We start from the raw sequence: 13,791 nt of genomic DNA, 5'->3' as shown, positions 1-13,791 counted from the left end.
ACGTGAGTTCAGTACAAGGGATTTATGTATTCAGGGTTAAGCAAGCAACAGCCCAAATAGTCTTCTTTTGCTGTTTGTCTGCGTAAAGTATATTTTTAGGGATGGAATTTGCTATATTACAGATTGTTAAAAAATGTGTAACATGGCATAAAAATCAGCTCAACACCTCTGAATCTAAGGGTGCGAAGGAGGCAGGCAGCTTGCATTTATCCTTTCTCATCCTAAAATCAGCGAAACACTGGAATAACCTTGAGCATCATTGGCTTCCACTTACAGAATTTAAAAATGCATAGATGCCTTTACGAGAACTCTCGTGAAATAACTCATGAAGAGAAGTTCCTTATGAGAAAAAACATCTCTTTTCATTGTGTTCTTTGCCCATTAATGATGCCAGTGGCTTCACAGGAATAAGCCACGGATCTTGAAGGGAGAATCAGTTCCCAGCAACACACTTGCCATGTCCCAGACTCCCATGATGCATGTGGTGCAGCCTTTCCCAAGCTCCCATGCTCTTTCATAGCTAGATAGTGTGCACACCCTCTGCTGTAACTGCCTACTCACCGTCACCTACCTGTCTTTAATGATTATCACAAAGCCACCTCTTCCTTAAGGCCTTGCCTGACATTGTCGTACATAATACACGTCACTATTGTTGAGCTCTGCTTCGTGTTTAGCTACCTTGAGCTTCACATACCTTGGAAGACTATAGTCTTTCCTTGGACTTCTCTGCATTCTTATGCATGTTTTCTCTAAGTAGTTTGATCTTCAGCATGAGGTGGCATCTTATTCTCTTTAAATGCTTAGCTCCAGCACTTGAGTACTTGTTGAATGAATGACTGGATGAATCTTCATGGGGATATTTTTACAAGCAAATGTTTGAAACTATGCACAATGAAAGTAATTGTTCTGATGTCATTCTGTGAATAAAGTTAGAGTCTCACTAGGGGCTTTAGTAGGAATTGGGACAAAAGATTTTGCTGCTTTGCCTCAAGCACACTAAGGAAGCTGAGGTGGGAATGTGGGCCAAGACCAGACGCAAGTGTGATGAATCCCCACTTCTGTGAACATCTGCTCATCTCTATCTACTGTGTCAACATGCAGAGTTAATGAGAGCCTCAGAGAGGCAGATAAGTATAAACGGCAGCCACAGTAGCGACAACTCCTATTAAACAGTATCTGGGGCTTTGCAAAGTATTTGATTCCTCACAGGCAGGGCTTCTAGAGAGGAGCAAGGGCTCCCATTTAATACACCAGAGTCTCTACAAAGAAGCAGTGTGACCAATGGCAGGCAAGATCTGACCACACAACCCCAAGGTACCAACCCCATCTGCCCTCAAAGGCTGGAAAATCTTAGGACAGCCTTCTGTGCATACATGGAGATTTAATTTACACTACTTATTTGATATTGTTTTATGTTGTTTCTCTAGAAGTGACTCTGTGAAGAAAGGTTTGTGGTATTTGAAAACGAAAGCTTAAAAGCTCTCAAATTCAAAGGGCAGGTTGGAAAAGTCATTTGAGTTTTCAGTGGGGGCCTACAACACTGGTTCTCAGAAAGACCAGTAGCTCGCTGTTTTCTCAGTACTTAAGAAGGTTTTATTGTAGTTGTTGCTAGCTTACTGTGACTTGGGCGTTTTCAAAAGGTAAAATCGGAATCATTTCTGCCATTATAGTCAGTTAGCCTAAGTGTTTTCACACAGCAAGTGGAACAGGTTGAGAACAAAGACAGAAAGAAAGACAGGGCTGACCTCGGGGAGCTTCCCCGGTTTTTCTTTTCCGGTCAGCCTGTAAAGAGCGTCCAGTACGAGAAGAGCTAGAAAACCTTCCATAAAATGTGCTTGCAACTCAGGAATGAACCTATTCACGCATGGTTTGCCCTCCCGCCCCCTGTTTTACAGAGATTTTGAAATTTTCAGGTGTTTTCTCAATTCAAAAATCCTATCACGTTTATTCGCCAAATGACACTCATTTCCTGATATTGTAATGGTTTACATGAGTGATAATATATATTACATTATGTCCTTTTATTGTAAGATATAATAATTTTGATCTGAAATATATATTTATTTTTCTTAATTTTTAAAAATTCTAAATATAAAACACTGATATTTTGGTAACATATATATTATATATGATATATATGTCTCATATATATTATATATGTAATAGTTACTGATTTCCTAGGGTTGTCATTAGTTTTCATCCTACACCTTTAACTTCATAAAATTAAGTTGACTCTTCTTTTCTCCTAGGTATATGTAGTGCCTTAGAGGATCCAGAGGGCTTTACCTGGCCAGCCACCTCCCCTTCTGTCTACAAACAACCATGTCCAAACAAGCCTGGCTATTTTATGATGCGGACATGGTAATTCTTTCTTTGACTTGCAAGCTACCTATCCAAGCTTACTACATAGGTCACAGCACTACTCATTCATTGTGCTGATTTGAGAAGCCGGGCAGGAATCACGCACTCATGGGTAGAAATAGATGAGGAAAGAATATTACCCACAAGGCTGTTTTCCTCTGAGCAGTGAGTTAATTGAGCTCTCTCCAAGAAAAGATTGAGGAAGTTGGAAACCAAAGTGTGGCTCCAGCGCAAAGGAGCTTGTGGTCCACTTGATCTCAGACCATGCACCTAACCCCCATAACTTCTTACCCATTTGGGGAAGAGAGAATTGGCGAAAGGGGAATAAATGCCAAATCCAGGTTGGGCAGCCTGTTGACAAACACTGCCAAGACACAGGATTTCCCTGCTTGCCTAATAAACCTTTGATGAGACAGTTGCCAGGGTCCGCCAAAGCTCCCTGTATATCTAGTCCTCCACCCTCTGCCTGGGGCCCAGTTAGTTCTTTGGGAAGGAATTCAGGAACAGAAAGTGCCGAGGCGTGAGTACTCCGCATCAAGAGCTGATTGACCCTTGGTGAGGAGGAAAGACAAGTGCTAGGAGATTTATGGACTCTAGTTTGAAATGGGGCCCTACCTCTTCCTGGCTCCCGTTCTTGGGAAAATTCCTTGGCTTCTCTAAAATGCATTTCCTCTTTCATAAATGTGGGTTGAAATCTGCTTTCCAGAGTTATGTGGAATTGAAATTCTGAGTTTTCCAGTAAAGTTCTTAAAGCAGCCACTTGACAGTGTAAATGAGGTCAGGATGCAGGAGGCAGCTGGTGCTTCCCTTCAAGAGTGCAAGCTACCAATGGGTTTTCCAATGAGGATTTTTAGTATTCTTTTAAAAGGGAATCTAGCTGGATAGCAAGGCAAATCCTGAAACATTTGAGTTGCTTTTGTCAACTGTAATTTCATCGGTGCCATATATTTAAATGTCTTTTTGTTGTCTGGTAATTATTGCAGCCTTTCTAATGGGACATCACCCTACTGGAGCCCCATTGATGCCTCCAACTGCTCAAGTGAGTACCATGTGTCTTCCATTCCCAAAGACAAAGTAAAACAACCTCCTCCTCATCAAGGTTTTTATTCTCTTTAGGTGTGATGATCCACTGTGCATTATATTAAAACTTGGGCAAATGAACCTTTCATATAATTTAGGTAGAAAATATACTTTTCTGCATTTTGAATTTCTGTCATATTCATAACCTAGGGAAATAACAATGGTAAGAAAATTACACGGAGGTTTTAAAAGTAATGTGCAAATTGCTATTTCTATCAATGTTTTTCATATTTCTGAATTATTTTTAAGTAGGAAACATGTACTTGAGTACTTTAGGAAACACTGGTCCCTCTGAATCATTTGCATTAGACTTAAATCTGTCACTGTGTGTAAAGAAACATTACCTAATAATGATGGGTGTGGGGTATGCATGGGAATCCCACTTCTTGCAGTTGTATAATAAACTACTCACAACATCTGTCTCTTTCCCTCTCTTTAGGACAGTCAAGTGAAATGGCCAATGCGATATTAAATTTAACTGGCGATGGGCAGAATCTAACCTCAGCCAATATTAGCAACATCGTAGAACAGGTCAAAAAGATCGTGAACAAAGAAGAAAACATTGATATAGCACTTGGCTCCACTCTAATGAATATATTCTCTAATATCTTAAGCAGTTCTGATAGTGATTTACGGGAGTCGTCTTCAGAGTAAGTATAACTGAGTGTTAAAGTGTGTCCATGGGTCGTGAGAGCACCACTCCCTCTCTGAATACTGTGTGCCCAAACTCTAGGGTTCACAACTCTAGAAGATGCAGGGCTATTCCCCAAGGTCATTTTTTTTTTTTTTTTTTTTTTGAGACAGGGTTTCTCTGTGTAGCTTTGCGCCTTTCCTGGAGCTCACTTGGTAGCCCAGGCTGGCCTTGAACTCACAGAGATCCACCTGGCTCTGCCTCCCGAGTGCTGGGATTAAAGGCATGCGCCACCAACGCCTGGCCCCCAAGGTCATTTACAAAGTAAACTTTAAAGCTCTCTAACTATTTCAAAAGTATAGTTTACAAAGCGATTATAGTTTTCATCTGGCAGTATATATAAATAGCCCCCCACTAAAGCATGCCCCAGTATGTCATAATATATTTTTTATTCTAAAACATTGGTTATCCAGGGCTATTATAACTTGACCACTTATAAATCTATACAAAGTTCTATACATTGTTATAGCTATATGAACTTCTAAAATGAAAATGCCCAGCTGGGCTTGGAGGCACAAGCTTTTAATCCCAGCACTTGGGAGGCAGAGACAGCCAGATCTCTGAGATCGAGCCAGTCTGGTCTACAAAGCAAGTCCCAGGACAGCCAGGGCTACACAGAGAAACTCTGTCTTGAAAAACAAAACAAGCCGGGCGGTGGTGGCGCACGCCTTTAATCCCAGCACTCGGGAGGCAGAGCCAGGTGGATCTCTGTGAGTTCAAGGACAGCCTGGTCTACAGAGTGAGATCCAGGAAAGGCACAAAGCTACACAGAGAAACCCTGTCTCGAAAAACCAAAGAAAAACAAAACAAAACAAAATGCCTAGGGTAGGTAGGACTGCATTACTTTATATTTTATTATTGTACTTGATAGTAGGGTCTTTAATTTCTTCTCTTTACTTTCTTTAAATAATATTTCTTTGACAAAATGTATTTGTTAAACATATTCTCTAGGTTATTTTATCTCTATCACATTAACTGCAAACACCTTTACAGTAGTATCTTCTGGCTTCTCAAACAGTTTACTGGAAAACAAAGTTTCTGACAACTTAGTTGCTGATTTTTGCTTAAGTAGGTATAGTTCTTGAAGATGCATCAACTAATTACTGTGATTTTTGTGTTTTAGCTGATAGCACTGGGGTTCAGGATGGTTTTCTGGCTGTGTGTTCTAAGATCGGAGGACTGAAAGATCATATTTTTTTATTAGTATTTTGTCATGTGGCAAGTGCCTAATACACGGTGTAAATTTAACAGTGATGTCGTTTTCGTTCCTTTAGAGCTCTAAAAACAATTGATGAGCTAGCCTTCAAAATAGACCTGAATAGCACACCACGCGTGAATATTGCGACACAGAATTTGGCTCTCGGAGTATCATCCCTGATGCCAGGGACAGATGCACCTTCAAATTTTAGCATTGGCCTTCCAAGCAATAATGAATCCTATTTCCAGGTAACAAACCCGTGTTTGTTTTCCTTTAAACTAATTACTGACACAGAGAACAAACTTACTGTTTTTTTAATATTAGATACCTCAAGGAAGTCTTGACCCAGGAGATGGTAGACAGATCTGACTGAACATTGGCTACAATGACATCCACATCCATAGGAAAAGTAGACGTGTAGAGGGTATATGGTTCATAGCCCGTATGATGAATGGTACCCTCTAAAGGAGGGGAGATAAAGCTAGATGCTAGCACATGGGTAGAGACCACCATACTGGAAGTATGGTTTGGGATCCAGTTGAAAGAGAGAAAAGTCTTCCTAAAGAACTTCACGTGGGAAGAGACAAGGGAGAAGCTGTCTCCATGCCACTGCTTCTAAAAATGGAGTTCAGTGTCCCAGGGAAGACATGTCAAGAACAATTCTGGGCCTTGCCCTCAGAGCCCCTAAGATGACAGGTTCTATATAGGGCCCTGACATGCCCAGCTTAATCACGTGCTCAGATATGGCTGACACTGCTGATCTGAGGTTTGTGTGGTACAGAGCCACCATGTAGAGGCTGGGCAGTAGCAGGCAGCAGATGAGGCTGGACGAGTCATCTGGGGCTCTCCTAATCCTCTTGACTATGTTAAAGTCACAGTTTATCCAGTCATTTCAAGTTTCTGCTATGTTCCTGGCACTGTTAGCAAGCAGCGAAAACACAATGAATACAGCACCATCCCTGGCCTGGGAAAGTACCTGTGGAACAGAGCTTGTTTCTTTTTCAGCTCTCCAAGTAGATCACATTGAAAACAGAAAAGGTCTAGTCATGAGATACAACCGAGACATTTGTTCTCTTTAGGGGATTGGGTGGGGGGCATTAGGGGGTCTCCATATTTAAACAGTGTGAGCTCCATTGGTCCCAGTTTCACATTATGTATAGGAAATCTCTATGCCCTGAGTTATAGTTTCAAGAAAAAATGTATCTGAGGGTGTTCCTAGTACTGGCTGTTTTTTCAGTCTGTAGTCCATAAATTAGCCAGGGAATGGGGAGGGGGTTGTCAATCAAGGTTGAGGCATACTGTGTAATTCCTCCATTCGAAGTGTGTCACTCTGCTTGTCTCATTTCAAATGGAGGCCATGATGTCAAAATACAACAAAAGCAGCTGTTGCCCTTTGCAGAGGGGACTGACCTTTGCTGTTCAACAAGTATGCCTACACCCATAGTCACTGCTTTCTCATGAGGTGTATGGAGAAAACATCAAAATCTGACACCTTTAAGTCCCGCCCTCCTTGATGAAACTGTTAATTGGTCTCTAGAATTGTCAGTGTGCTCTAAAAATCAAGGTATTCTTGTGTGAAGGGACTTATCCAGGAATTCCAGACTTCTGTGAATGTCAAGGGCAGCCCTGGTTCTGGCTAATATGGTCCTTTCAGATGTTATCGCATCTAACTCCACCTGGAGACTATCTTCCTATGGCCCTCATGATGATTTTTCTACTGACATATTTGTGTATGGCAGATGGACTTTGAGAATGGACAGGCAGATCCTTTGGCATCTGTGATTTTGCCTCCAAACTTGCTTGAGAATTTAAGTCAAGAAGATTCTGCATTAGTCAGAAGAGCACAGTTTACTTTCTTCAACAAAACAGGACTTTTCCAGGTGAGAACTCATTAACTTTTTCCCAATTTCTAATGAAGTGTCTTTGTTCAAAGGCTAAAATTTTCAGACTCTTTTGAAATACACCAGCAATTACATAAAAATGAATCTACTATATTTTCAAAATTAAAAAATAATGTAAATGTTAAAATATGCTATTTTAAATAACATCCCTTCTAACAGTATTTACTTACTTGAGTTTTAAAAATAAATGTCAGGCTAAGACTTGTATTATATAATGAGAAACTGAATTAGTTATGATGCTACTATTTATTGTTTGTTAATCCTTTTGTTCTCCAGCCCTTGAGACCTCTAGAGTTAAGCATTTGTGCACCAAAGGAAAGGATTTGTTTTAACTCAGCAGGAAGCACCTTTTACATAATGAGCAGCATTCTTGGCTTTAATCATTTTTCCCATTAGTATTTCAAATGACCTTTGGCATTCTCATATCCGCCGAGTACGGTGGCATTGTGCTGAGCACATATTATCATTTTTATTGGCATCAGCTCAAATACTAAGATGGTCCACTGCCAGAAAACATGAATGACCCTTGGTTGCCTTTATGAGGACAGCCCTGTCTAGAGCATTTTGCTGGACCCTTTCCTCAAATGAAGAGTTACCAGTTAAATTCAAGATAGCAGTGTTTGTCTAGCTGTGTGCCCTGTGCAGGAGAGCATTTTGTGTCTTGGGACCATGGGAATGTTTCTCATATGACCATATGAATCACTCAGTTATAAGAAAAGAAAATTGCTGGGCCTGTTGTCACACTTCTATAATCCCAGCACTTGGAAGAGAGGGGAAAGAAAAGGAGAGAGAGATAAAAAAGATAGAGAGTTATAATGAGAGAGATAGTGGATGGATGGATGGATGGATGGATAAATGGATTGATTGATAGATGACAAAGGGGATGAATATGGTGAACTATAACTTCAAAACTTAAAAAATGTTATCTACAAATGTTTTAGGAACAGGCTTTGTAAAATATTCATGTATAATACAAATGAAAGTTAGACTTTTATACAAGCTTTGAGTTAGGGACCAGCTTGACTTCTCCATGCTTGATGAGATATGTGTTGTCTTCAGCAATAGGGCCTGACCATCAGCTTTTGGAGAGCAATCAATAGACTTGACAGTAGCCTGTGGTGCTTGGAGTTTCCAAGGGGTCCCTTTGACTAATGACTCACTCAGTTCCTAGAACTGGAGATTTTTACCTGGTGGCGTTAAATGTCTAATTGGAGTTTTGTCTTCCCTATTATTTTGTGACTCCATTTAGATTCCTTTCATATATGTATATGTTGTAAGCTACTATGGTAGTACATTTTTTTATTTTTAAAAGTAAACTTACAGAAAAGTAAAAAATAAGCAAACAAAAACCAGTAAAGATACTGTGGTCTTTCTCCCCATACATTAGAGAAGATAGGGGAATTTTTAATAAGCGATGGTTCTCTCCAATTCAAGTCAACTGTATTGATAATAACAACCATACAAAATTAATCAAATGCTATATTTTCGAATTATAGGAACTTAAGAGACTTTATAATAATTTTAATACAACTGACTTCTAAACTGTGATATAGAGCAATTCATGGTTTGACAAGAAACCCAGATGATAGAGAAACCCAGAGAACTTGTTAGAAAGACAAGCTAGCGCTCTAAGTCATTGGCCACACAGTCTCAGGAACATTTCTGGCCACCTAATTCTGTGCAAAATCTGCAGCTGCTGTCAAGTCCAAAAGAATAGAAGGCAGAAGTTCTGGGTGGGACTTCAATCCAATAGAATTACATTTAGGTTTAAGCTGGTAAACATGTCAGGCTGTTGGCATGGGTGTGAATGATGAATTGCTCCTTAATTTTTAAAATGTAAATAACTTCATCTGTTTTCTAGAGTCAGGAAATGATCTAATTGTTTCACAGCTTTTTATGAGTTTGCATGATTTATGAGTTCTAATTGTTTCAGTTGTCAATTGGCTGACATCAATCATAGTGATGGAGAATGGAGTATGAACATTCCCTTATAACACTGGTTCGTGCTGTCCCCTCAATATATTTATTATAATAAGGGAAATAGCATAGACCCTTCAGGAAAGCCAGCGATTGGAAGTTATAAACAGGATGTTCTAGAATTGAACATCTTAAGTGTAAAAGTTGCTGACGGTTTGCTTATTTTGGAGCCCAAAAGTGTGTACTTATGACTAATGCACGCGATTTGTTCTTTTCTTTAAAAGGATGTTGGATCTCAAAGAAAAATCCTAGTGAGTTATGTGATGGCTTGCAGCATTGGAAACATTACTATCCAAAATCTGAAAGATCCAGTTCAAATCAAAATCAAACATACCAGAACTCAGGTAAGAAGATGCCAGAGAGTGGTTGAAGAGTACACACTGTCTCAGAACTGTACAAAATAAAGAGTAACCAACACATTTTATCAGGGGCAACCTCCACCCTCGACAAAGGAGATGTGCTGATCAGGCTAGGAGCAGTGTATAGGCACAATGATTGGCAGCAGCCACCGGTGGGTTGGTCCTACCTGGTACCCAAGAATCAGAAGAGAATGGAAGTAACCAAGAGGGCTACTGTTTTTAAGACAGGACTTGAGCATCTTCAGATACAGGGATGCAGGCACAATTTTTGATCAGGGGTTGTGACTGCCTCTTTATGATTTTAAAGTCAATGATAATTGCAGCTGAGAAAGCTTGAGGAGCAACAGAGAGTAGACTTGTTCTTTGAGAGATGCGCAGTAGCTTAAGATTAGCCACGTGTTAGCATTCTTACCTCAGGACCCTCTCTGCCATCCAGTTATGTGCTACAAGGAGATGGGTGTTCATACTCTCCCCTGAAGCTCACAAGCAAGTTTTCTCACTTTTGTAGAACTTCCGGTTCATGTTCTCACAATAGTCAGGCAGGAAGTGAGCAGGCTGGTAAGGGCTGAGGACTGGAGTTGAAACACTGAAAAATCTACTCACCATTGTGATGAACCCTCAGAGATCTCTTTGTTCATCTTTAGTCTCGTTTGCTTCAGCATCCATAAAGGAAGACTTTGGTTTATGGCCCATAGTGAAATACACTTAGCAGGACTTACCATTTTTAGATATATAGCTTCCTTGCATTTTTGTCAACAGATATACCACCTATCTCCACTAGTTTTTTGTTGGGTTTTTTTTTTTTTTTGCTGTTGTTCATCTTTTCAAATTGAAACTCTGCCCCCATTAAACATCAATTCTCTGTTCTTACCTTCCGGAAATCTCTTGCAACCTCCATTCATTATATCTTCTTGTAGTACTAATTTGATTCTAACAATCACCTCAGAGAACCAGACAGTAACTGTTCTTCAGAAGTGACTTATTTTATTCAGCAGAAAATCTCCAGGATCCATCTGTGTGGTAGCAAATGCCCTTTCTTAAAGGGCTGGTTGATATTCCATTGTGGGAACATAACAGATTTTCTCCGTTTATCCATTGATGCTCACTTGGGTTGCTTCTATTTTGTCTACTTTTTGTGAATAATGTAATCTGGCTATGGGCATACGACTGTCTCTTGAGGCCCTGAATTTAGGCGTATAGAGAGTTTTGAAGATGTTATGAATATTAAGTTATAAAAATCTTTGCTAGACTTGAAGAATGATAGTAGTTCCAGCATTTTACTTTTACAATGGAATAGGGAGTGATGTCTTGCAAAAAAAAAAAAGTGAATATAATTCTTCCCGGGCATTCTTGCTGATTTTCATTTGAAGTCTCTAGGAGAGGAGGTTCATCTAGGCTGCTGACCTTCTTAGGTGGTACTGACATGTCTGGTACTGATCAGTAACTTTATGAAGCCCTTGACATATTCATTCTCTCATCACATTTCAGTTGTGACTTTTAAACAGTTTAAAATGCAATTTTGCGTGTTTATTCTTATGTTAATACAGGAAGTGTATCGTCCCATCTGTGCCTTCTGGGATCTGAACAAAAATAGTAAGTTGTAAAATACTGGGGGATTTAATGTAGATTAACAGAATTTCAAGTGTGGTCAAGCATTCCCAGTGCCCCCACCCCCATTTCATCTCACACCACAACTTAAAGGCGACTGAGCTTCAAAGTATGGTTTAGATAGCTTTGGAAATCAATTCTCACTTTTAAAATAATGTTTGTCACTGCAAAAAAAAAATGTATTTGACCCATAGTTTGAATAAGTCAACCACTTCCATTTCAGGTATTTGTACAATGTGGCATATATTTTTATTACAGCCACTTTCAGTTGAACATAGGCTCAAGCTCATTCCATTATATATCTGATGAGATAATTTGACATTCACAAGGCATAAAAATTATGAGGTGGGTGAAAGAGCCTACCAAGGGAAGGTGAATGTAGGAGCGATTATAAAGAACACAGATTACTTGAAGAAAAAATGACCTCCAAAATGACATTGAGCAATCAAAACAGGGAGGAACGTGTAAGGAATCAAGAAATCACCAGATAGAGAGTATAGAAATAAATAAGAGGATGTACAAAAGGAAGCCTCATGTGTTCATCCTAAAGAGTCCTTTTCCCTATGAATTCCTCAATGCCGTGTTGCTACTAAAGCCATTCTCGTTCCATGCTGATAAAGGTATTGTCATGTCGCAAGAGTAAGTAAGTAATATGGGTTAGCTTAAAATGTAAGAGCTTGTTAGTAATAAGCCTGAGCTATTGACCGAACATTTATAAGTAATCTTAAGTCTCCTTATTGGTTATTTGGGAGCAGATGGTTGGGACAAGAAAACTCCACCTACATATTGGCTACTTTGCCTATGAAAAATGCAGTTCAGTGGTCCCTAAATCTCTTCTTGTCAGTTCTTATTACAGATAGTTTAGTTGATGTGTTTTAGTTGCATACTTTTTGAGATCCTGGTTGACTTGTATACTTGGTCAAAAGTATTATCTTGTGCCTACACATATTAAAATAAATGGACAAATACAATGCCAAAAAAGTCAGGTAAGGTGTGTTCAAGCCATTTGCCCTTGTCTTCATAATGACCATTGTGTACATCACAGAATGTTCTAAGAAAGCTGACCTCCTTTCCTCATACGTCTTCACAAAAAGTTAACCTGATCCTCGAGAGGAAAAATGTGTTGGTCATCAGAGAGCTTATTAGCACATAACATTTGATAAGGAGTCTTAGTTTTTATGGAAGTTGATTTCAAACTTTGTAAAAAATTCAATTTGAGCATCTTCAGAAACTCTGAGGCAATTCTATATTACACAGTTTGAAACCACTGTCTGGGTGATTCTGAAAGATCGTTCAAGGATTCCGGGAGTCTAAATCATTCTACATCTTGGTTGCTACAAGAATGATGCCCATATTACAGAATAGCTCTTTGAGGCAGAAGGACGTGTCCCTTGCAGAGGATACTGAGCTGCTGCTGTTCTTTACTTGTTGTTTCTTCCTGCAGAAAGTTTTGGAGGATGGAACACCTCAGGATGTGTTGCCCACTCAGATTCAGATGCTGGTGAGACCATCTGCCTGTGTAGCCACTTTACTCACTTTGGAGTCCTCATGGTAAGGGGAGTTTCTTGGCTCATTTTGACACATTATAATTTTAGAAGACACACTTCTTTTGTATGAACCCAACTTTTTAAAGATTATATGTCTTAGAAATTGTTTCCTAATCAATTTGTACCCAAGACCTTGAGTCTTAAAGAAGCATCCACTTAGCAGAAGTCATGTATTTACATCAAGTGACAGCATCATACAAAAGAACTCTATCGGCAGAGCCAGGTGGATCTCTGTGAGTTCGAGGCCAGCCTGGGCTACCAAGTGAGTTCCAGGAGAGGCACAAAGCTACACAGAGAAACCCTGTCTCAAAAAAAAAAAAAAAAAAAAAAAAAAAGAACTCTATCTTATTTTCCATCTTATTTTCCTTGTTGCATTAACAGTAATGAGAAATAATTTCAGAACAACAACACAAAAAAGTCCTCATGAACCCCTTTAGTTACAGGAGAAAGAGTTGGTGAGACAAAAGGAAATAATGAAAGAAAAAGAAAGCATTGGGTGTTCCTACCATGAAACAGAACTGTGCCTAGTCTGATCAAGGGTTTTCTTCCTTATGTGTTATTTAATATGCTCAAATACCAGCTGATATTGTGTCTTGCACCAAGTGATTTCTCCCCTGAAGAGGACAGTCTGTTAGGACAGCTAGTAGTTAGAGTGAGTAACTTCAGTCCTGCATGAAAGATGATCCCTTGAGGTTTCTCTCACTTTGGGGATTTCATGTAACCTGTTGTATTTCTCCTTTCTCTTATCCTTAAATCTACCTAGCCACCATACTCAAGAGTTTGCATAAAAATTTAGAGCAAATCAGTGTTTTGTTTTATCCCATTCAGTTTGGAAGACTCATCTTACTTCTGAGGGTGTGTTGGAACTCATCCAACGAGTGAGTCAGTACCATTTATCTGGTACACTTGTGTTGTGGAAGAACCCATCCAGCACACAGAACATCTAGAATGTACCATAGCCATTGTTTTGACAAGGGTTCTATGAAGGGATCAACCACACCTGCTTTTTCATAGGAGAAGGGAGTAATGGGAATTGGGGTGATTCAGGTTTTCCAGCTGGAATCCCAAA

General features: G+C 39.5%; 1 protein-coding gene across 5 annotated transcripts in view; it reads left to right on the top strand.

The window, feature by feature from the left end:
* Nucleotides 1-13,791, top strand: part of Adgrg6 (adhesion G protein-coupled receptor G6) — a 139,541-nt gene that overhangs the window by 103,775 nt on the left and 21,975 nt on the right. For all 5 annotated transcript variants that reach the window (XM_028861509.2, XM_037200302.1, XM_037200303.1 and 2 more), the window contains 8 exons: nucleotides 2,250-2,361; nucleotides 3,345-3,400; nucleotides 3,881-4,091; nucleotides 5,407-5,578; nucleotides 7,070-7,210; nucleotides 9,433-9,552; nucleotides 11,115-11,160; nucleotides 12,620-12,726. In XM_028861509.2, coding sequence (XP_028717342.1) covers nucleotides 2,250-2,361; nucleotides 3,345-3,400; nucleotides 3,881-4,091; nucleotides 5,407-5,578; nucleotides 7,070-7,210; nucleotides 9,433-9,552; nucleotides 11,115-11,160; nucleotides 12,620-12,726 — 965 coding nt within the window. The remainder of the gene's footprint in view (nucleotides 1-2,249; nucleotides 2,362-3,344; nucleotides 3,401-3,880; nucleotides 4,092-5,406; nucleotides 5,579-7,069; nucleotides 7,211-9,432; nucleotides 9,553-11,114; nucleotides 11,161-12,619; nucleotides 12,727-13,791) is intronic.

This window comes from Peromyscus leucopus, chromosome 8a, assembly GCF_004664715.2.
Source record: "Peromyscus leucopus breed LL Stock chromosome 8a, UCI_PerLeu_2.1, whole genome shotgun sequence".
NCBI classification, from domain to species: Eukaryota; Metazoa; Chordata; class Mammalia; order Rodentia; family Cricetidae; genus Peromyscus; species Peromyscus leucopus.
This window is presented reverse-complemented; position numbering and strand designations above follow the sequence as displayed.